We start from the raw sequence: 20,995 nt of genomic DNA, 5'->3' as shown, positions 1-20,995 counted from the left end.
ATGTACTTTTTCCATCTTCCCATCACACTACTGGCACCTGTTAATACACTTCCATCCCTATCCTTAGTCACCCTAACCTGCTGCATGTCCTTCCCATCTCTGTCACTGTCTTGCCAACCAGTATAAATCAGTCTCTCCCTCCTATCTCTCCAACCTAGCATACATGTCATCATAAGCCCCTTGTTTGGCCTTTGCTACATCTACATTTACCTTATGCTGCATCTCCCTTTATTCTTGTCTACCCTTCTCAGTCCTCTTAGTGTCCCAATTCTTCTTCTTCGCTAACCCCTTTCTCTGTATACACTCCTGTACCTCCTCATTCCACCATCAAGACTCCTTACCTACTTTCCTTCCAGATGAGACACCAAGTACTCTCCTGCCTGTCTCCCTGATCACATTAGCTGTAGTTTTCCAGTCATCTGGAAGCACCTCCTGACCACCCAGAGCCTGTCTTAACTCCTTCCTAAAAGTAATGCAACACTCTTCCTTTTTCAGCGTCCACCATTTCTTCCTCTGCTCTGCCTTTGCCCTCGTCATCTTCCTCACCACCAGGGTCATCCTGCACACAACCATCCTATGCTGTTTGGCTACACTCTCACCTACCACTACTCTGTAGTCACTGATTTCCTTCTGTTTAAAACGTCTACACAAGATGTAGTCTATCTGTGTGCTCCTACCGCCACTCTTATAGGCCACCCTATGTTCCTGCCTCTTCTGGAAGAAATTATTCACTATAGCCACATAATAGCCACACATATAGCCACTATAAATCCACATATTATTTGATAAGTTCAATTACAGCACATAACAATGAAACATGATATGCAATTAGGGCATTACTTATAATCCATCTACCATATAATTTACTTTTAACCCAGTAGATGTTTCAAAATGAATTTGTCTGCATTGGTTGGAGTGCTGTCTTTCTGAGGTTTTTCTTCTTTTGTTAAAGACCAAACAGAACGTCTGACTGTAACAAATATATCTAAGGATAAACGATAATGAATAAAATGTTTTATTGTAAACTTTTAATCATCCTGACATTTTCATTGCAATCTCTCTAAATACATTTTTTAATAAATACTTTTCACGTGAGTTTTCTTGTACCATAGTTGTAGCATGTATTTGCATGTAGATTGGGTAATGTTATTCAATACCGATTGGTATCAACCATTTCTATACCCTGAACAACAAGGTTGTTGTGAAACAAAATGTGGGTAAATAAGTCCAGAATACAGTACAGTGCGCCCTCGTTGTTTGTGGTCAATGGGTTCCAGGAACCACACGTGATTAACGAATTCTGCGATCGAGCGAGAAACTATTATTTACGGTAATTTAAACGTTTATGTACCCTCCCCACCTTCTATCTGTATTACCTTTTCCCACACTCTTATCGACTGTTTAAAGCACTTTTGTGTCTCACGTAAGTCCGAGACACACGAAACGTCGCACACCTGCTGGTTGCCGTCAGCCAATGGAATGGATGTTTACTGTAGTATCACATGATTGCCTACGAAAAATCCATGATGAGGCGAAGTCGCGAGTGTTAATGTGTGAAGGCGCACTGTGTGTCTTTTTAAATGTAACTTTATAGAAGATCACACTTACCAAAAAAAATAAATAAATAAACAAGATGGAGGGAACAAGAAGGAGAAAGACGTTGTCCACTATACTGTATACTGAGGTGCAGGGTTCTATGGATGCAGATTATGACTATGGAGGAAGTTTGTGAGCAAGAACTAAGATAAGGTGGAAAAACATCCATCATCCATTCTCATTACAGTGAGAATCAGAAGGGGACCTTGCAAATGGACACTGGCAAGTTCAAGAGATAGCATCTCCATTTTTTAACTACCAGCGCTGATAAACAAGAACAAATTAGTTAAGAGTGATTTGAGAATTTAAAAATAAGTTTTATTTGTCTGTATTGCTGTTTCAACAACAAGCAACGACAGAGGAAAGTTTAAGCTTTGTAATATAACCATGTGTGTGGGATGGGGTGACGCAAAACGGTGGATGAGCCACTTCACTGCTGCCGCTGCTGTGTCACAACAGCGAGAGACAAAAGAAAGTGTTGGCTTAGACTAATCAGTGGATAAATAGGCATGTGCACTTAAAAATTTAAACTAAATAAAATGGCAACACTGACTGGCGTGGTCTGGTATGTTCCCTAACCTTAATTTCAGATTAATCTGATAATTATTTTCTAGTTTACTCAATTTTGTTAGGATTAATGGATGTTTAGAATATCCATTAATCCAATATATAAAAAGGAAAGTGCCAGCTAATAATTCGACAAAGTAGCTGTTGTGGTTCTACTTCAATCACAAATATTCAGTCAAACAAAGTCTGACCAAAATTAAAATAATTAAATCTGTTTTGTGTGTCTAAGTGTAGTAAATGACATCTGTTATCTCCTTCACTGCTAGGTGACCCCTGCACCGTGTCATCTCAGCTGGAGTTGGAAGAAGCTCTCCGTCTTTACGAAATCAACAAAGACTCGGAGCTCATTATCCATGGTGAATTTACAATGTGCAGTTTCATGCTTTAACTCGCAGGATGTTCTTTTGTCATGTAACGAATAAGATATTACTTCATATCGGGTCCAGATGAAAAGCTTGTTGTTGTTGTTTTGTTTGTTTTTGTCTGGTCTACAAATGGTTCACTTTCTATCACTAGCCAAGTTGTTCAACTTAAGTTCAACACTACACTTGAACTAACAGCTAGTAAGGAATTACATCTCAAACCAGCAATTGTTCTTTAATGCTTATATTAACAATAATGCCACATATTTTTATTGCATTTGTTTAGATTTTATGCTTTAATCCAAAGAGGTCAAATATGATGTAGCACTGATAAAACAGATTTGATTTACAAAAGACTCTCTACGCTCTGTCCCCCTGAAAAGAAAAGAAAATTAATCATATCCAAACACTTTGGATAGTTTTAAACAACCAAAATGCTAGTTTGTAGGAAGTGTGGACAGAAAGTGTGGGTAAAGGAAGAAACACATCTAATTCTGAACTATTGAGCACACCTGAATATAAGCCGCACCAACTAAAGTTTAAAAGAAAGAACACTTTGTGCACATATAGGCCATACCGGTTTATAAGCTGCAGATGTCATGGTGTTCCAACATGAGATATTTACAGAGAGAAATATTTTTAAAATTCCTAATTACCACTTTTTTCTTAACAGTTCCTGTAACATGACAGTAAAACAGTACTGCCGTCTCTAACGTGTCGCCATCAATTCCTTGATACCAAGCTTATGTGTAATAACTGTGTCCTACTTCCACGGCCAGATTGATGACCTTTAAGGGGGTGTGCATGATGTCTGTTCAAAACAAAATCAAGCTACGATAGCATTTTTATTGCTGCGTTATCTCTTCCACCTCTCTGTCTCACTCTTACTTCCTGCTCAAGGGGGTTAGCTTGTAAAAATCTATAGATTGGCTGCATAGTTGTTGAAGCCACAGGGTTAAAATTGTGTGGAAAAAAAATTAGCGGTTTATGTGCCAGGATTTAGGGTAGTTTGCTCATTTTCACATAATGTTACGCCACAGTATGTGTCCTATTAAAGACTGTAATGTGATGACAGAAACTTGCTTATTGTTTTTCCATATTTTTTTGGTAATATAATTCTCGCATATTCGGGCATCAACACACGCGGCTATGTGATACCGTACGCGCATTCAATTGCTAAGGGCATCCAGAAGTTTGCCGAGTTCCGTGAGTCTCGGAATGCTGCGCACTAAACAGTCTGTAAGAACCTAACACGAAAAGACATGCACCTGTGGTTTATTATGTATTTTTTATGTTTTTAGGTTGTCCCCCTGTAGGAGCTAAATGATGTAGGAACCAATGTTTTTGGGTTATCTTTCTCCCTGGAAGCATTAACTGACACTTACAGTTTAATTCTTTATGTTTCGCCATTTGATGTTAACTATTGGTCGAGTTAACTGAGAAAATTAATGAAAGTAAAACACAATAATCAAGGGTAAAGTGGCATGTCAGACTTGTGATTACAAGGAAGTGCTTTAGCAGGGGTGCCATTCATCTAAGTATGGTGGAATACCTCAGCGGCTTGAAGCTTGGCTTAGCCTATCCACCTCCAAGGATAAAAGTAATTCAGCAAAGGTAGAGATATAAAAGTTACATTATGGTACTACAGTATTTTACTTAAATTATGTGTTGTTTTTATATCATGTAATTGTTTCTGGTAAGTTTTTAGGAATAGTACTTTCGTATTACCTCAAATGGCAATTAAAGATTGAAATTTCATAAATAACAACTTGCAAATAATTCAACTCAAGAACGACCTCTTTTAGAACCCATATCTTGAAGACTACCTGTATATGAAACCTTTGATTGACAGGATCTGTGTGTATGAGCATGCAACCTAGGGCTAGCGGGGACAGTGGTTTTGTGGTTAATGTAAAGTTTTCATCAAATCAGAAATGAGGGGTCGAGAGTACAGCGGTTGCAAGCATGATGACAAAGGATGAGAAAGGTAGAGGGACGGGAACAGGGGTTTGTGGGTGGGTGGAGGAGGTTGTGACGGTGCCTCAGGGAGGTCGTCAGGTCTGCTCATTATTGAGCTTGTCAGCTGGAGCCCATGCCTCGCCTCTGACTCACACTGCTGCCAGTCCAGCTCCATCCATCTGTCTTGCACACACAAATAATATACTCTTTCAACTTCTTTCAGATTGTAGCTTTTCCACTTTTATTGCATATTTCACACTTTCGAACGTAGTTGTTCCATTGTAAAAACAGGATGAGTGAATTTTATCAGGAATTACTTTAGGTGACAGGCTTGATAACCGTTGTAATGATGAGAGGATTTCAAAACATACTAACACCCTTGTATGGATAGTTCCAGCCTCCAGTCCCTTAGATTAAACAGATTTTTTGTTCTAATTGCTATGTTTTTTCTTTTCTTTTTGCTTCCCAGTGTTCCCATGTGTACCAGAGAAACCTGGCATGCCCTGTCCGGGGGAAGATAGTAAGTTAAACCTTTTTTAGTTTGGACCTTCAAGAACTCTAAATTTTTACATTCCTCTCCCATAAATTTTTTTCCAAGGAAAAAATGAAGGGGGAATTGATTCACTGATTCATGTGGGGCAGTTTGTGTTTTGATTAGCCAAAGCAATGTTTAGTAGTAATTTTAAAGACTAAATCATGCGCTTCAAGTTAGTTGGCCGGTCCCAAATTGACCGTAGGTTTGAGTGTGTATGTGCGTGTTTGTCTGCATCTCTGTGTGGCTCCTTGGTGCACTGGCGTCGTGCCCCAGAGTTTCCCTCGCCTCAAGCCCTGAGCCAGCTGGGATAGGCTCTAGCTCCCCGCAACCCGCTACAGCGGATAAAGCGGTGTACAAAAGGATGGATGGAACTAACCTTTGTCCATTTGTAAAAAAAATGTGCATATTCATCGACATATGGGTAATAGTCCAATATTTTTAAATTGTGTCTTTCAAACGTGAAAGCTCTGTGTGAAGCGCAGTACCAAATGTTCCTGCGCTCAAAGGGAACAGAATATAAAAACAATTTTGGAATGCATGCCAAAGGTTATGTCCTTATAAACTTCAATGTGTATCAGTTATTGTACTTTATAAACTGAGATATTATCTACATCTACAACCATTACAATTATTATTGAACATTATTTTATGAACTTACCATTTCATCAAGCCATAGTCGAGGTTAAAATTATACAATGTAATAACTTCAAAAATGTGATTGACTGATGGGAATAATTTAATGAGTTATGGTGGTGTATTTATCTTTAACTCACAAATGCATTACAGAATAAATAAAGCAGAAACCTTCTTTTCCCTCTTTTCAGAGTCGATATACCGTCGTGGAGCACGACGTTGGAGGAAGCTTTACTATGCCAGTGGCCACGCCTTTCAGGCGAAAAGGTTTAATAGGGTAAAGCTAACTTTTGCTAAACAAGATTTTATGAAGTTTTCCATTTGTGTGTTTTAATAGTTATCTACTTTATTTTGTATTTAACCTATTTTATATTTCTGTTAGTTTTTTATTATATTGAAAGGAATGTTAGAAGTACAGCCTAAACACATTTTGAAATATAATCAGTAGACATGTATTTGAAAGCAAATGAGAGATCTGCTGTTTTTTGGGACATAGACCTTTTATTCACTTATGAAGCAATAATAATAATGATAATAATAATGAATTTGATTTATATAGGGCTTTTCCAGACACTCAGATACTTTTACAGTGGATCCATTATTCATTCACTCCTCATTCATACTTGGTGATGGTAATCTACATGTGCAGCCACAGCTGCCCTGGGGCAGACTGACGGAGGCGCGGCTGCCAATCTGCGCCAACAGCCTTTGTGACCACCACCAGAACAATCACACACATTCACACACTAGTGGAGGCAGTAAAGGGGAAAGTGTCCTGCCCAAGGACACAACAATGGGAGTGGGAGAAGGAATAGAACCACCAATCCTATGATCATTGGAAGACCCGCTCTACTAACTGAGCCACTGCTGCCCCATAAGTGAAAGGGTTGGTAGGGTAACAGAGCAATGGCTGTTGTAGGGTTTGATTATAGAACAGTAAGCCATGTTTCAAAGGCATTTACAGCCTCTTTATCATCTTCTTGAATATAATTTGATTGTGGTTGTGAGGATGGTTTTTCTCCTTCTGCCCTTCTGAGCAGCGAGCCCACTGTGCCATCTGTGCAGATCGTATCTGGGGTCTGGGAAGACAAGGCTACAAATGCATCAACTGTAAACTGCTGGTGCACAAAAAGTGTCATAAACTGGTCACAGTGGAGTGTGGCAGACCGATGACCCAGGTAAGGGCTGTGACGGATGTCCTACTCATTAGCTTGATAGCCTAGAGTAGATTATTACCATGTATGACTCATATAATTACTTGTTCTTGGCAGGCTGTGTAAAATACAGGTAGTCCTCAAGATATGATTTGACTTAAAACATTTAGAAATGAGAACAATTGCGCTCCAAATTATCTGACTATGACACCTCCCCTTTCTGCTGCAACCCCCACAGAGCAGCACTGCTGCGTTCACACATCTCCAACACTAATCTCCCCCTCTTGTTCTTGTCTCTGAGCATCTCTGAGCACTTCAGGTGCTCCAGTACCGTAGAGTGGATCATCAAAATGATCATCTGACTCTGGCGGCTGTTGTGTTTGGATGTGCGTAAAAACTGTTCGAGAGTTCCTTGAAGTGTTTTCTTCTTCCTGTCCTCAAGGATTAAATTCTAAGGAGCAAAAGGATACAGTAAACTAATCTGCATCCAAAACAATTGCATGAATCACAACTGCTGCTTAACGGTATACTGGAACAATATATTTCCGTGGGGGTTTTTTTGTGTTTTTGGTTTTTTTTTAAAAATCTATGTATAATTGAGAAGGACTTAACTCAAAACTTTTGTATTCATCATGGGTTTTTGGAAGGCAGTCACGTGATACAATATGTGCGTTCTATTGGCTGACGGCATCCGAAAGTGCAGAGCATTCTGTGAGTCTCAGACTTCCGTGAGACACAAAAGTGCTTTAAACAGTTGATAGTAGTGTGGGAAAAGGTAATACAGATATAAGGTGGTTTAATATCAGTATTTGTAGGGTTCATAAATGTTTAAATTACCGTGAATAACAAGATAAATAGTTTGTCGCTTTATTGCGGAATTTGTCAATCACATGTGGTTCCTGGAACGCATTAACCGAGAGGAACGAGGGCACACTGTATACCTTTTTAGGTACACATCTCTGAAATCTGATGAGATATACCGGTAATCACAAAACAAAAACATTTTCAGGAAGTCACAGAAATGTGTAGGTCAGGGTAAAATGTTTCATTTAGGGGTGTTGCGGGATGTTACTGTCTCTGACTGCCTTGTTATGTCCTGTAATTGTTTCTGATAAGTCTTGGGGAATAATACTTGCATATTTAGAGTAGTAATGGCATTTAAATGACCTCAAATTGTCATTATAGATGAAATTTAATAAATAACAAACAATTTAACTTACGAACAACCTCTTTGAACCAATTATGTTCATGGGTTGAGGACTACCTGTATTTGTAAAGCTGCGTTCTGTTTCTGGCGAACATTAAAGTATTCTTCGTCTTCATCTAGGACACAATATTGACTGGAACACCGTCGAGTCCGTTAGATGCAGCTGAACAGCCAGGTGAGACACATTCATGTACACATGATCTGAAATGCTCTTTAAAAATGGTATTCGGATTCTGAAATCAAGAAGTACTGTATATCAGTTTCAATGCACACACGTTAAGGATGAAAACAATTTATTGAATTCCAACCTTCTGTTAATGTATCTATTCATGAAACTTAGTGCATACATTTTTTTCACAATTACTGTATATGGCTAGGTATATATGGCGGAGTTAAGTGATGCAAATGTTTGCCCCTTATGACGTAATGAATGGCAGTGGTACATCCACTCACCAAACCAAAGTAAAAAAACAGTAATGCGGTTCTTTTAAGATGGAATGGCTGTCGGAGTAAGCAGTGAAACTGGGTGAGATTTTTTTCTTTTTTGAGTGGTAAGAGCAAGCGAGTTTTCGGACAAGAAAATGTGAACTCAATGGAAGATGGAGCGCGTCAAAAGTCAAATTCAGCAGGAAAGTCGTTTGACTCAAGACGGGAAGGGGGATTGGTACATTATTGTGGGAGAACGCAAAGGGCAGAGAGAAAAGGAATAAGCTGTCACACAAAAAGTCTGACTGTGAGCAAGTTGAAGTCCCCATTAACAATATTTTACTTGACATCAAATGAGGGCATCAGTGCTGTCAGTTCAACAAATCCACAGTCACACGTGGGTATACCAGAAAGCTGGGGAAGCACAAACCATGCCTTTTGAATTTGTGAACTCAAATTCAAAATTCACTTCGGTAAACCCTGACAGATGAGAGCAGACACATAACAGTATACAAAATACTAGTCTAGATATTAAATACAGGGATGGAAATTAAGTCACCTATAAAACTGTGTTTGGTGGCATCACACAGCTCACAGCATACAGATGCCATCGGATGTTATCAGGCAATAATTCAGTTTTACTCCAAACATGGACTGGACAAGCAGAGAAAGATGATGACTTACGATGGTGCCTCGGTAATGCTCGCAAAACACAATGGAGTTAATGCTTTGTTAAAGTGCCACATTGTGTGGCCCATAGAGAGGACTTGGGCATTGATGATACCTGGAAAGATGTTCCTTTGATGAAAGATGTGGAAAGTCTTCTAAGAACTATAAACTCCACTTTTTCTTAGTCCACTGTTAAGAAGAAGAAATGCAGGACCTAGCGAAGACTCTTGATGAAGATACACTGTCACTCAGGCCTCTGAACGGAGTGTGATCACATAGATGCTCCAGAGGATGAATTAAAGGAGTCTTCTATGTTTGACGTTTAAGCAATGAGCTCAGATATGAGTTTTGATTATGGATCTGCATTGCTGCAGTGACAAAGTGGTATGAGGCCAAGCACCGCAGGACTGTGAACAAAGCATCTGACTGTCTAACACTTACTTCTTCTTCCTCCTCATTTTTTTCCTTCCTTGCCACCCCCTCTCCTTCTGTCTGTCTGTCACTTTATTCTCTCACTTAGGCCCACAGACTAAAGACTCCAGAGAAAGCTTGCGTTATGATGGAGAGGAGAAGGAGGTGAGTGAATTTTTTTTTGATCAGTGCCGCTCTTTAACTCGGTCTTTCAGTCAGTTATGTTGAACATGTTCATACTGATGTGTATGTTTAGGTGTAGAGAGCAAAACGAATACTGTTTCATAGAAGAATGCATGCACTTAAAACTGGAAGTGTAATTTTTGCACTTGTAGATTCACTTGCAGAGTGCTATGGATATTGATTTCTTTTGGGAGAGCTAATAAGGTAGACTTTGAACACCAGAGACTCATTAATGGCTGGAGATCGAGTTTGGGGTTGGAGGTGTATCGTTGGACACAGAGACAGAGATAAAGGAGGGCAAACCGAATGGTCTTATCTATAGGTTCATGTCTGACTCTTGGGATTGGAGTTGTCACAGGAAGGGAGGTTAGATGGATAGGGGTTGGAAACGGTTTACCGTGGAACAGATTAAACGGAGAGGAGAAAGCGGTCAGGGACTAGGAGGAATGGGTGAGGAAATTCTAGAGGCGGTGGTCAGGTTTAAAGAGAAGAAGCTAAATATACTAAGCAGGTCCTCTGATGTAGACGACAGGATTTTATTCAATGCAGATATGAACATCATTTCTGTGGTATACTATACAGAAATGGGGCTGGTTTAATGTTCATTCACAAATCACCAAAAGCAATCATTACCTTGCACAAGCATATCGACAGCTTGGTCGATAATTTATTGATAATCTTGGGAAAGTCTAAGGGACTGAAGTTTGGCTTGATGAATTGTTCTCAAGTTGACTTCATTTTTCTCACATTGCTTTTTCATATGATGACCTCTGATTCCATTCCTCTCACTCTATTTTATCTGTCCCCAGGCAGGGAGCAGCAGAGATGTGGGGAAGTCGCCCTCCAGTCTGGGCCTTGGAGACTTTGACCTGTTAAGGGTGATCGGTCGGGGCAGTTATGCCAAGGTGCTGTTGGTGCAGCTGAAGAAAACAGAGCGCATCTACGCCATGAAAGTGGTAAAGAAGGAGTTGGTCAATGATGATGAGGTAAACAACTGATATGAAAAGGCAAATGTTCTCATCCGAAGTTGACTCTATTAGACTGATACATTTCTTTAATAAGCAAATCATTTACAGAGTTGGCTTTTATGGAGATACACTTTGTGATGGGTTTCGATATCTGGCTGTGTTTTTGGTCAAATACTTCCAATCATTAAGCAGTGTAACAAAAGAATTTCCAATCTCTCAGCCGCAGTATCTCTTAGCTCGCATCTTTTGCCCCTTTGTGACACCACAGGCATCTGCAAAGAAAAAAAAACTGGTGATGTATACAACTGTGCTAATAAAACTGACTGAACATGAAAGACCAACCTACCCTAAACCACAAATGTATTATGACTTGACCAGTTAAGCAACTTAAACAAAACATCTGCAACATGTATTTTCAGAAGGTTACTCACAAGGATAATTGTTTATTCATGTATGTACTTGTTTATTTTTCCTCCATTATGTGAAAACGTGTTGCTTATTTACTCATTATTTTAAAAGACAAGTGTTCCACCTTAGCCCTTTCTGTTCTGTGACCAGCAGCAGTGCAGCCAATAGTGATCTGCAGGTAAACTTTATATGGAATGCATATGCTGAAACATGAAGCAGAATCTTGACTGCCTTGAATGAATTTACATTGAACTAAAACAGAAACGCAACAAATTCTCACATCTTTGGAGAAGCTACAGCCTCAGTAGAATGGATTTTTTTTTTATCAGCTTAAACCATTAATCAGATATCAAAATATTTGGTCCTGTTGATTAACTTGTCAATTAATCGTTACACTAAAAATGTTTCACATTGCAGCTAACACCTCATTTTGTTTAATATTGGCTAAGAATAGAAAAATTCACGAACTCGGAAGCCAAAGTCTCTTTGTAACAGTGCCTTGATCTGTTTAAGATAAGAGAAAGTTAGTCAATGGTGAAGGCATAAGTCTTTTGTTAATGGTCTATTTAATTAATACAATCAGCACAATCAATGGGAGTTGTACTTCACAGCACGATGAGTGTTTGTTACATGCCATTGAACACCCATTTGTGAATCTTGTCTTAAACACTCTGAGTGAAATTGACAGACCTTTTTCAAAGCCATCAGTCTTTCTAAGAACATGTGGATAAACCATCATCATTAAAAATTGATCTTGACGTACACGTGTAGCAGCGCAGTATGAGGCAGCAGGAGTAGATGGCCTTCATTAGATGCACTTTGTATGATTGACAAATTGACAAGTGCTTTCGATCAGTGGTGCATTGTTGGCTGTCCCTGCCTTGCCAGCATGAGCAGTATTCGTGTCCAGACATATTATCGTCCAGCCAAGGAAGAGACCTGCATCAGTTTCTACTGTCTCAGCCCTTTCTCTGCTATTTCCCTGCTTTCACATGAGCGAGACTCATGTGGAGAGGATGGTTATTCAAGGATTGTGCTTATTCAGCTTTTATAGGTTCAAAGGTATTTTGTCAGAATGATCTCTACTGTGCCTTTGTATTTGTTTCCCTTTAGGATATTGATTGGGTCCAAACTGAAAAGCATGTATTTGAGCAGGCCTCTAATCATCCTTTCCTTGTTGGGCTCCACTCCTGTTTTCAGACAGAAAGCAGGTAAGGTAGCTGTTGCTGTTTGACACACATGACTTCCTCAAGGCTCTAGAAGTTTCTTTAATATGCAGATGTGCGCTGCGTTCCGTGAGTCTCAGAACGCAGCGCTCACACTGATGCTGCCAGTTAATAGCATGGGCGTACGGTATCACGTGACTACCAACTAAAAATTTGCAATGTAGTAAAGCCAGGCATCTTGAAGTGTGAATAATTGAGGGGTTACTGTATAATGAGAATTCAGAATATTGTTAAGTAAAAAGACATAAATTAATCACTTGATTAAAGTCAAGGAAAGAGTATGGACATGGTTGAGTTTATGGTATCATGGTTAAAATATGGTTTGTCTGTCAACATGAACAAAAGTCCCCACAAGTGTTATTATATTTTTTTTAATTCTCTTTGGTGCACGCAAGAACATGCGCGGTCCAACAACAATTTGGAATTTAAAAAGAAAGCATCTATGACTATTAAAATGCAAAATTAAGCAAACTTATTACAGTATTATGAGGGACAATGGGTATTGTAAAAAAATTTAAAATAAAATCACATATCTGTTTAACTCCTAACTCATTACTGATAATAAGCAGTTTGACAGTGTAGGATTTTATGTCATGTAAAGTTTAACTGCATTGCCCTACATTTTATTTTAATATGTTTAAAAAAAATTCTTAACATTTACTTCATTTTACAGACTATTCTTTGTTATTGAATATGTGAATGGTGGAGATCTCATGTTTCACATGCAGAGACAAAGGAAACTCCCAGAAGAACATGCCAGGTAAAGTCAAGCCCTCTGTCACACTGGGTCTCATGTCTTATAATGGCTGATAAGATTGATAATATCCAGGTTTGAATATACTTGCAATGTTCTGAATCTTTTTTAGGTTTTACTCAGCAGAGATCAGTCTAGCACTCAACTACCTCCATGAGCGTGGAATCATTTACAGAGATCTTAAGCTGGACAATGTACTGCTGGACTCTGAAGGACACATAAAACTTACAGACTACGGCATGTGCAAGGTGTTGTTTTCAGTTAACTATCTATGAAAAGCTTTTATCAAAATATAAGCACCTACAAGCCCACATATGCATTGCTTTGCATCCAGTTGAGAGAATTTCGCGACTGATTGTCCTTTTGTTCTTGCAGGAGGGCTTAAGACCAGGGGATACGACAAGTACTTTCTGCGGTACCCCAAACTATATAGCCCCTGAAATACTCAGAGGAGAAGATTACGGTGAGAGTTACGACACACAAAACTATCTCCGGAATCCTATCCTCTATCCTGCTGTAAACGCTCCACTGTTGATTGAGATCATATCAGTGATCATCATGTGTTGATCTGGTCCTGCCTGGGCTTACCATCATCGTAGTTATGACTAGTGATTAAGGATTTTTATAGGTTTTTATGCTCATCTTCTTTTCAGGTTGTGAGTGAAAATGGAGAGCTTGAACTTGTCTTGTCAGCAGACAGAAGGTCATTGAGTGTCTTCAAGTTCTAGTTGCTGTAAACTTAGCCTGTAGCCTTGCTGTTTTAGAAAATCCTGTCTCCAAGTTTGTTTTTGGTATGTGTGTAATGCCTGCTATGTGCATGTCTTTAGGGTTCAGTGTCGACTGGTGGGCCTTGGGTGTGCTGATGTTTGAGATGATGGCAGGTCGGTCGCCCTTTGACATCGTAGGGAGCTCCGACAACCCAGACCAGAACACAGAAGACTACCTCTTCCAAGGTAGCATACAACCGCCCGCTCATGATGTTTATAATAAAAAGGGGGGGGGGGGCAGCAGATGCAGTAACACCCACCTTCATATTGACACCTTTTCAAAAGCCATATCCCAAATTACCACTAACATGCCATCTGTTACAGGGAAATGTGTGAAGGCTTGTTTTTGTCTGTCTGTATTCAATTGTAAATACAGTTCTAAAAGTTTTGTTTTTATTTCAATGCCAGATGTCCCTTTCAACACACGGAACCTAAAAGACAGAAGCTTTATTGAAAGTTTTCTGTAAAAGCGTTCATAACACATCTACCAGAAAGTAAAGTACTGTCCGCTCTGATTGCCCAATCCACCTTCCCTTCTTTTTTCTCCTCTCTCAGTAATATTGGAAAAACAGATCCGAATCCCCCGCTCGCTGTCAGTCAAAGCTGCCAGCGTCCTCAAGGGATTCCTCAATAAGGTAAGAAGGGGTCAGACAGGATCACGCTTAAACAGTGTTGGCTTCTTCTGGCTTCTGGCAGTGACATTATTGTGACCTCAGTTATTGTTGTGTAATAATATTGTACTGTCTTTCATTCTCCTATTTCAGTTTGGCTTTTACATTTTTTCACCAATCCACAATATAATTTTTCAATTGCATCTCACTAATATTAGTCACCAAATTTTCTTCATGATTTTCTCTATACCTAAGATGCCTATTGTATACGCTTTTTTGTATCTTCCACATTCATCTCCTGCTGTCACTTAACTGCTTTTGCACTGACTCCCACAGGATCCTAAGGAGCGTCTTGGCTGCCATCCTCAGACGGGCTTTGCCGACATCATGGGTCATCCGTTCTTTAGGAACGTCGACTGGGACCTTGTGAGTCATTCACTTACAGTGTCTTTGTATTTGTCTTTTTTCACCTTAAGCTTCATTAAGAGACTTAATCACACCTTAATCATATTATAAAATAAAGGAAGTTGGTCCATACAATTTGTCAATTTAGTTAGAATCAGTTATCATAGTTATGCTGCTGAGAAAGAAACGTATAAACTGTAGATTATTACGTCTGACAGCATGGATTGTCTCTATCCTGCCCTCCAGGCATAGAGGTCTGTCCGTGCAGCGGGTTATTAGTGATGAGAGTCATGCCCTCATGAAAAACAGGCGCAGAAGACTGACAAAAGTAGAACTGACATGATGGGAGATGGGGATGGAAAGGAATTTTATGTTTGGACCTACATGTCTTTTTCATTTGTCTGAAAGAGGCCGTTTTAGAATCAGAATGTAAAACCATTACTTATTGGATGAAAGAAAATATTGTGATTTCCCTGTGAATATTGAACTACACCAGTGCTTCTCAATTATTTTCTGTCACACTCCCCCCCCCCAGCAAAAAGAAAACAATTCGCACCCCCCACTCTCTGCCGCGGCTAGAAATATGATCAATTCTCTATAAAAGTGTTATAAGTACACCTCTGCATAACATTGTATTCTTATTAACATTAGAGAAAACAAAAAAAGAATAATATTATAAACAAAATTTTTTAGTCTGTAAAAGAAAATTTTTAAGTGCATCAATTTGCTTGAAATAAAAATAACTTGTGGAAACTATAAACATTTTTGACCAACTTATTGCACCATTTGATACTGAAAAATAAAAATAAATAATTCCAATTCAGTTCAGTAACATGAACTGAGGAGCACAATATATACAACACCTTAACCTACAAAACAAGAAACAATTTGTGCTGATTTATTTTCTTTTTTTTTAATCAAAATGAGGAAGTCAGGATTAATGAGCATGTTTATGCAGTGCACAGCTGTTCAGACCGAGGTTTGAAGCATAATACTGAACTCTCAGCTCGTGCTCAATGTTTCAGCTCCTCTGCTATGGTCTGGGGGTTTTTTCACTCAACAATTTGGTACGCCACCTCATATGATGCTCGCTGGTTTACTGAAATAGCATTCACAAAGCGGGATGACTTCTGGCAATATTGGGTACTTTTTCACTGAAAAAACTACAGCGGCTAATCAGCTTGATTGGGATGTAATGTCTTTTAGCGGTGTCTTCATTTATTAGGCTTCATGCTGTACGCTGCCAGCATTTTTAGACACAGTAAACACTCAGGTCTCTCCTCATCTCCCACTGTAGTCGCAGTGAAGCTCAGCGCTACAGACGTTTCTTGATATTTCCTCGAGCTAATACTCCCTGTGCACACCTGACAATGAGAGCGCCACTGCTAACTACTGTAGCGAATGTGCAATTTCACTTTATTCTAGAACAGCAAGAAAAGCAAAAAAAAACTTATTATGCTCACAGCATAATAACAACTGATCCAGTTACGGAATAGAGGATGGTGAATCAGAGGAAGATGGAGAAGTTGCATTAGCTTGCGACGCAACAAAGTTTGTGTATGTCAGAACTCACCGGCGAGCGGACATGATATCGCTCTGAGGTGAAACATTGTGTGATCGGTCAGTAACAGAAAAGAAATGCCAATAAATGTGCAGAGCGTCCGAGAACAAACAAACCCCGACATAATATGACACAAGTAGCCATAGTCCAAGTAACATTACATGTACGGTAAGAATAAAAAGATTTCATGAGAATATACACACATTTTATCAGCTGGAAACAAGGCTTGTTTGATAGTTATGCTTTAAAATAAAATCAATCCTTTCATCAATATGTTTTGTCATTTCTGTTGAAAAATCAAAAAAGTAATATAGAAGCATCTCAACCTCAAATGTGTGACCAGGTCATGAAATACAGATAATGTTTAGGTAATTACACACAAGAGGAGGCTGAAAATGTGTTTGATGTTAACTCTTAAAAGTTTGCTGCCTGCTTCTCATCTTTGGTTCAACAGTGATAAAATGTCACTTTGATTCTGTTGTTGAGGATTGCTCTGATTTAAAGTCAGGTCATTAAAACATGCTTAGCGGGGTGATCAAGTCTTAATACTCTGTCACAAACTCCAAAACTATGGTGTAATTCACATTGACTGATTTGACATTGATATTATTTGCATTTCAAAATTTACCATTGTGTTTAATCTATCAGTTTTTTATATTTTTAATGAACTTATGCCAGCTAGTACTTTTATGATACAGTTCAAAATGAAAAACAAGAAAAGTGCTAGAAAAAAAGAGAGCACATTTCTTTTTTTTAACTGAGTATATGTGTAAATGATTAAGTATATTTAATTTCCTCAGGCAGATAGACAGACAAACATGACCTTAACAAATGAACGGACTGATATTTACTGGCAGATGACAGACAGACAGGCAGCTCGCCAGCGATCACTACGACCTCTTTATCCCTGTTTGGTCTGGAGCAGGGAGCAGGAGTCTGGCGGGATCAGTTTACACACCTCCCACCCATCTCACGTGTCCTATGTTGGTAACCCTAATGGCCTGCAGGGGGTGCAATTTAAGATTTAAAAACAAATGCGCTAAAGGGCACACAGTCTAACTTTAGACTCAGATGTGTTTAGAAACAGTGTGTGTAAGTAGATGACGGCTTTACCTACTGGCTTGAGTTTATTTGACAGAGATTGCATTGGTTGATTAATGGCCAAGTTAATTTAAGGAAACAAGAGTTTCTATGATGGGTAAGCCAAAGACTACTTTTATTGGATCTCTGTAATTCATTGGGTGTTCCAGGCCACATCACAGTTTGACTATCACTTTATGCAACTAACTTATTTCCATGATTGTTTCATCTGAAATTTTCAGAACAAATATTTAGTGAATAAACATGCAAATACAAGACGAAATGACTCGCAGAGGGTCAAAGCAATGTCTTCAGTTAGCTTGTTTAGTCTGTCCTGGCAACAATTACCTGCCTCTCTCTCCAGAACCACCCTCTGTGTAGTATGAGTGTGATGTTGGGTTTCTACTGTCCCAGCTGATTTCTTTCTTTTTTTTTTTCAGCTGGAGCAGAAGCAGGTAGTCCCTCCTTTCAAACCGAACATCTCAGGGGAGTTTGGACTGGACAACTTTGATGCCCAGTTCACCAACGAGCCCATTCAACTCACTCCTGATGATGAGTGAGTTCCCTTTTTTTGTTTTTTGTTTAATTTATTAAAATTAATAGATCATGTCAGTATCAATAAATCGCTGCTGCTTTGTCTATTGCAGTGATGTGGTCAAGAAGATCGACCAGTCTGAGTTTGAAGGTTTCGAGTACATCAACCCACTCCTGATGTCAGCGGAGGAGTGTGTGTGAGCGACACAATGTCTGTGCTCACACATACCACCCACACATAAAACACACACTCATGCACGTGTTATGTGGCATTCCCAGTGTCCTCAAGCTGCGTGGTTGCGAGACAACCTGTTGACATCAACCTATTGGAGGACTGCACATGCACAGTTGAATGCTTATTTGCCAAAACCAGTGTCACACTCAGCCATTTATAACCGCTTGCCCTTAAGTATACCTTCTTTCTTAATTATTTTTATATCATGTAAATCCGCACTGATCAGTTTTCTCGTCTGCTCTTCTTTATCGGTAGCCAACAGGTCTACAAATTTCTTCCAAGGTTGCTGGCATGTGGACTGTAAATCATCTCCTTCCAATGGTGGGGGCTTTTCATATTTCATATAATTCATATTTTATTTGTGTATAGATATGTAAGTATGTGTGTATGTGTATGCACACACACATACATGTTTGCATATACGTATATGTAGACATCCGTGTGTGTGTGTGTGTGTGTGTGTGTACAGATGCACACACATGAGGATTTGCCATTAAGGATAAATGGTAGACAAGGCATCAAGCCACAGTTGAACAACTGAATTATCATAAGGTCACATTAAATTTGGATTTGTAGTGACACCCCTTCTGTAGAGGAGAGTGAATAATGCTAGTGTTTAGAAACAAATATATATATATTTTTCTCATTTTTTTAAACGTAGGATTAATCACATGTATATGTTCTGAGTATAAAATGTCCGACCTGAATAAAAGAACCAATATAGTTCAGGCTTTGGTGGTTAAATAGATTTACTATACCTGGAAAACAGAAGTTTATTTCACGTCCTCTCTCCCAAATGGAAGGCATGTATAGAGCAGCATCCATGAAACACTAACAATCAGTCAGTACTTATAAAAAATAAAAAAAATAAAAAAACACCCCAAAAAACTGTGAATGTAAGAGCTCACTGTGCAGTTCACTGAGCTGGAAGAGTAGCAAGTAATACCTGAACACTGGAGCACAGGTTACATTCTGTTCACATTTTCTGTGAAGTAAACATGCCCACAGGACCAAAAAAAAATTTTTCTGAAAAATGTTGTTTTGGTAAAGTTAGACGGTACAATACACAGAAAGACAATGTGCTGTCCTGAGTCATAGAATTTATATATTGAGATTTTCTGTCTGTTGCTTTTTTTTTTTATTCTGCCTTTTGGAAACATATGGTCTGATGATTTATTTTTTTTTGTACTCCTTTCCATGTTTGTCTTCCATTCAATCAAAATGTTAAAGAATTGTTAAAATGACAGCTTGGTTCCAAGTTCCAGGTTATAACAATGCAGTTTTAAATCTAGAATATGGTTTGTAATAAACTGTCTGCTGTTTTTTTTCTGAATTAAATTTTGTGCTGTAGTTATGAAGTCTTTGAAAGCTCCACAGAGCCACTTCTTACCCCTGATTCACATGACAGTAAGTGATGGTTCATAACCCTTCAGACTCATCATGTCAACACTTCTGTCTCCTTAAAGAGTATTTCTGGGCTTACATGGTGACCGGACAAACATATTCATCTGTTACTCGTTACATGTTTATCTTTGTAAATCAAATTTCTTTTGGAATTTTTTTTTTATCACTACATTAATGTTGAAATGTTACTGGGTGAACTCAATGAAAACACTGTTAGTTTTTTTTTTCTTGTTGTTTTTTTTTTGAGGTGTTAACCATCCAGAGGACTCTGCTGAACTTTATTTTTCCTGCACAAAGAAAAACAGACTCTAAAATAAATGCATATCTCTCCTTGTGGTAATATGTGGTTGTCATTGTGAGTCTCATTTGGGTAAGGCAGCACAAGTCAAGCAGCTGTATGACGTCAGCTTTTTTACCGGAGGAGCTTTGTCTCAAATGTTAGCCTTGATGATGTCATTTTGATGTCATCAGGGTTCTCTTGAGTTTGGTTTAATACTTGATCTTTTAACAATGAACACAAAGATTTTTTTTTTTATGAGGCAAGATTAGATACCATTAATTAAAAAATGTCATTGACATGAAATTGTGTTTTTAACAGTTTTATGCAAGTTAAATTTCAGCCTGGGCATGTGAAACGATCTTAAACGTCTATCAATGTGGAAATTCTCTGCATGTCACTCGTCAGTACAATGTTGAAGCAGAAATGAACATGCTTAGCTGAATGTGGACCCCCTGCAGCTATGCTATATGCCTCACTGTATACTTAATGAATTCAGACATCTTAGTGATTCTAAATGGCAGGCCTGCAGACAGTTGGACACAACATTGCAATGCTTGACCAACACCAGGAAACAATTTTGTTGTGTTACTGGCAGGAATCAAACAAGTATATTCAAATGTTCCCACAGAGCAAACAAAAGCCAGTTGCACTCATTGTAGACACAGCATTAGTCTTTGTTGGTCCAACACTGGCCATTGTTATTAAGCTTTGTCTCACATGTTATGTGACAGGCAAGTGCAATACTTTAAATCCAAAGTCCTATTCAATGAATAAAAAAACCCCATATCATTTTCATATTCAGTCATGTGTCATAAGTTATAGTGAGAATGTGGATCTTTCCCCTTCATTGCAGGTAGATGCAGAGCAAATGGAAATTGCATGAATGAAACCAAACTGGATCACATGGAACAACAGGGAAAATTCCTAATTATGCTGCTATTGTAATTCCTGTTTACATATAAAAAAAAATTTTTTTCATGCTAATTATTCTAGAAATATAACCTTTCTATGATGTACTTACCCCCACAGGATCTGATTTACAAACTGCCAATAAAAATGG

General features: G+C 38.7%; 1 protein-coding gene across 1 annotated transcript in view; it reads left to right on the top strand.

Annotated features, from left to right (window-relative positions):
* The window catches only part of prkci (protein kinase C, iota), a 31,474-nt gene extending 10,794 nt beyond the window's left edge, over positions 1-20,680 (top strand). The window contains exons 3-18 of the mRNA XM_068340017.1: positions 2,430-2,519; positions 4,954-5,004; positions 5,844-5,929; positions 6,693-6,830; positions 8,134-8,188; positions 9,629-9,684; positions 10,512-10,688; positions 12,192-12,289; positions 12,978-13,064; positions 13,171-13,306; positions 13,434-13,521; positions 13,886-14,011; positions 14,381-14,460; positions 14,773-14,862; positions 17,923-18,038; positions 18,130-20,680. Of these exons, the coding sequence (XP_068196118.1) occupies positions 2,430-2,519; positions 4,954-5,004; positions 5,844-5,929; positions 6,693-6,830; positions 8,134-8,188; positions 9,629-9,684; positions 10,512-10,688; positions 12,192-12,289; positions 12,978-13,064; positions 13,171-13,306; positions 13,434-13,521; positions 13,886-14,011; positions 14,381-14,460; positions 14,773-14,862; positions 17,923-18,038; positions 18,130-18,217 (1,562 nt within the window). The 3' untranslated portion in view covers positions 18,218-20,680. The remainder of the gene's footprint in view (positions 1-2,429; positions 2,520-4,953; positions 5,005-5,843; positions 5,930-6,692; positions 6,831-8,133; positions 8,189-9,628; positions 9,685-10,511; positions 10,689-12,191; positions 12,290-12,977; positions 13,065-13,170; positions 13,307-13,433; positions 13,522-13,885; positions 14,012-14,380; positions 14,461-14,772; positions 14,863-17,922; positions 18,039-18,129) is intronic.
* The last annotated feature ends 315 nt before the right edge of the window (positions 20,681-20,995 follow it).

This window comes from Antennarius striatus, chromosome 18, assembly GCF_040054535.1.
Source record: "Antennarius striatus isolate MH-2024 chromosome 18, ASM4005453v1, whole genome shotgun sequence".
NCBI classification, from domain to species: domain Eukaryota; kingdom Metazoa; phylum Chordata; class Actinopteri; order Lophiiformes; family Antennariidae; genus Antennarius; species Antennarius striatus.
Note: the sequence above shows the minus strand (reverse complement) of the source record. Positions and strands in the feature narration are given on the sequence as shown.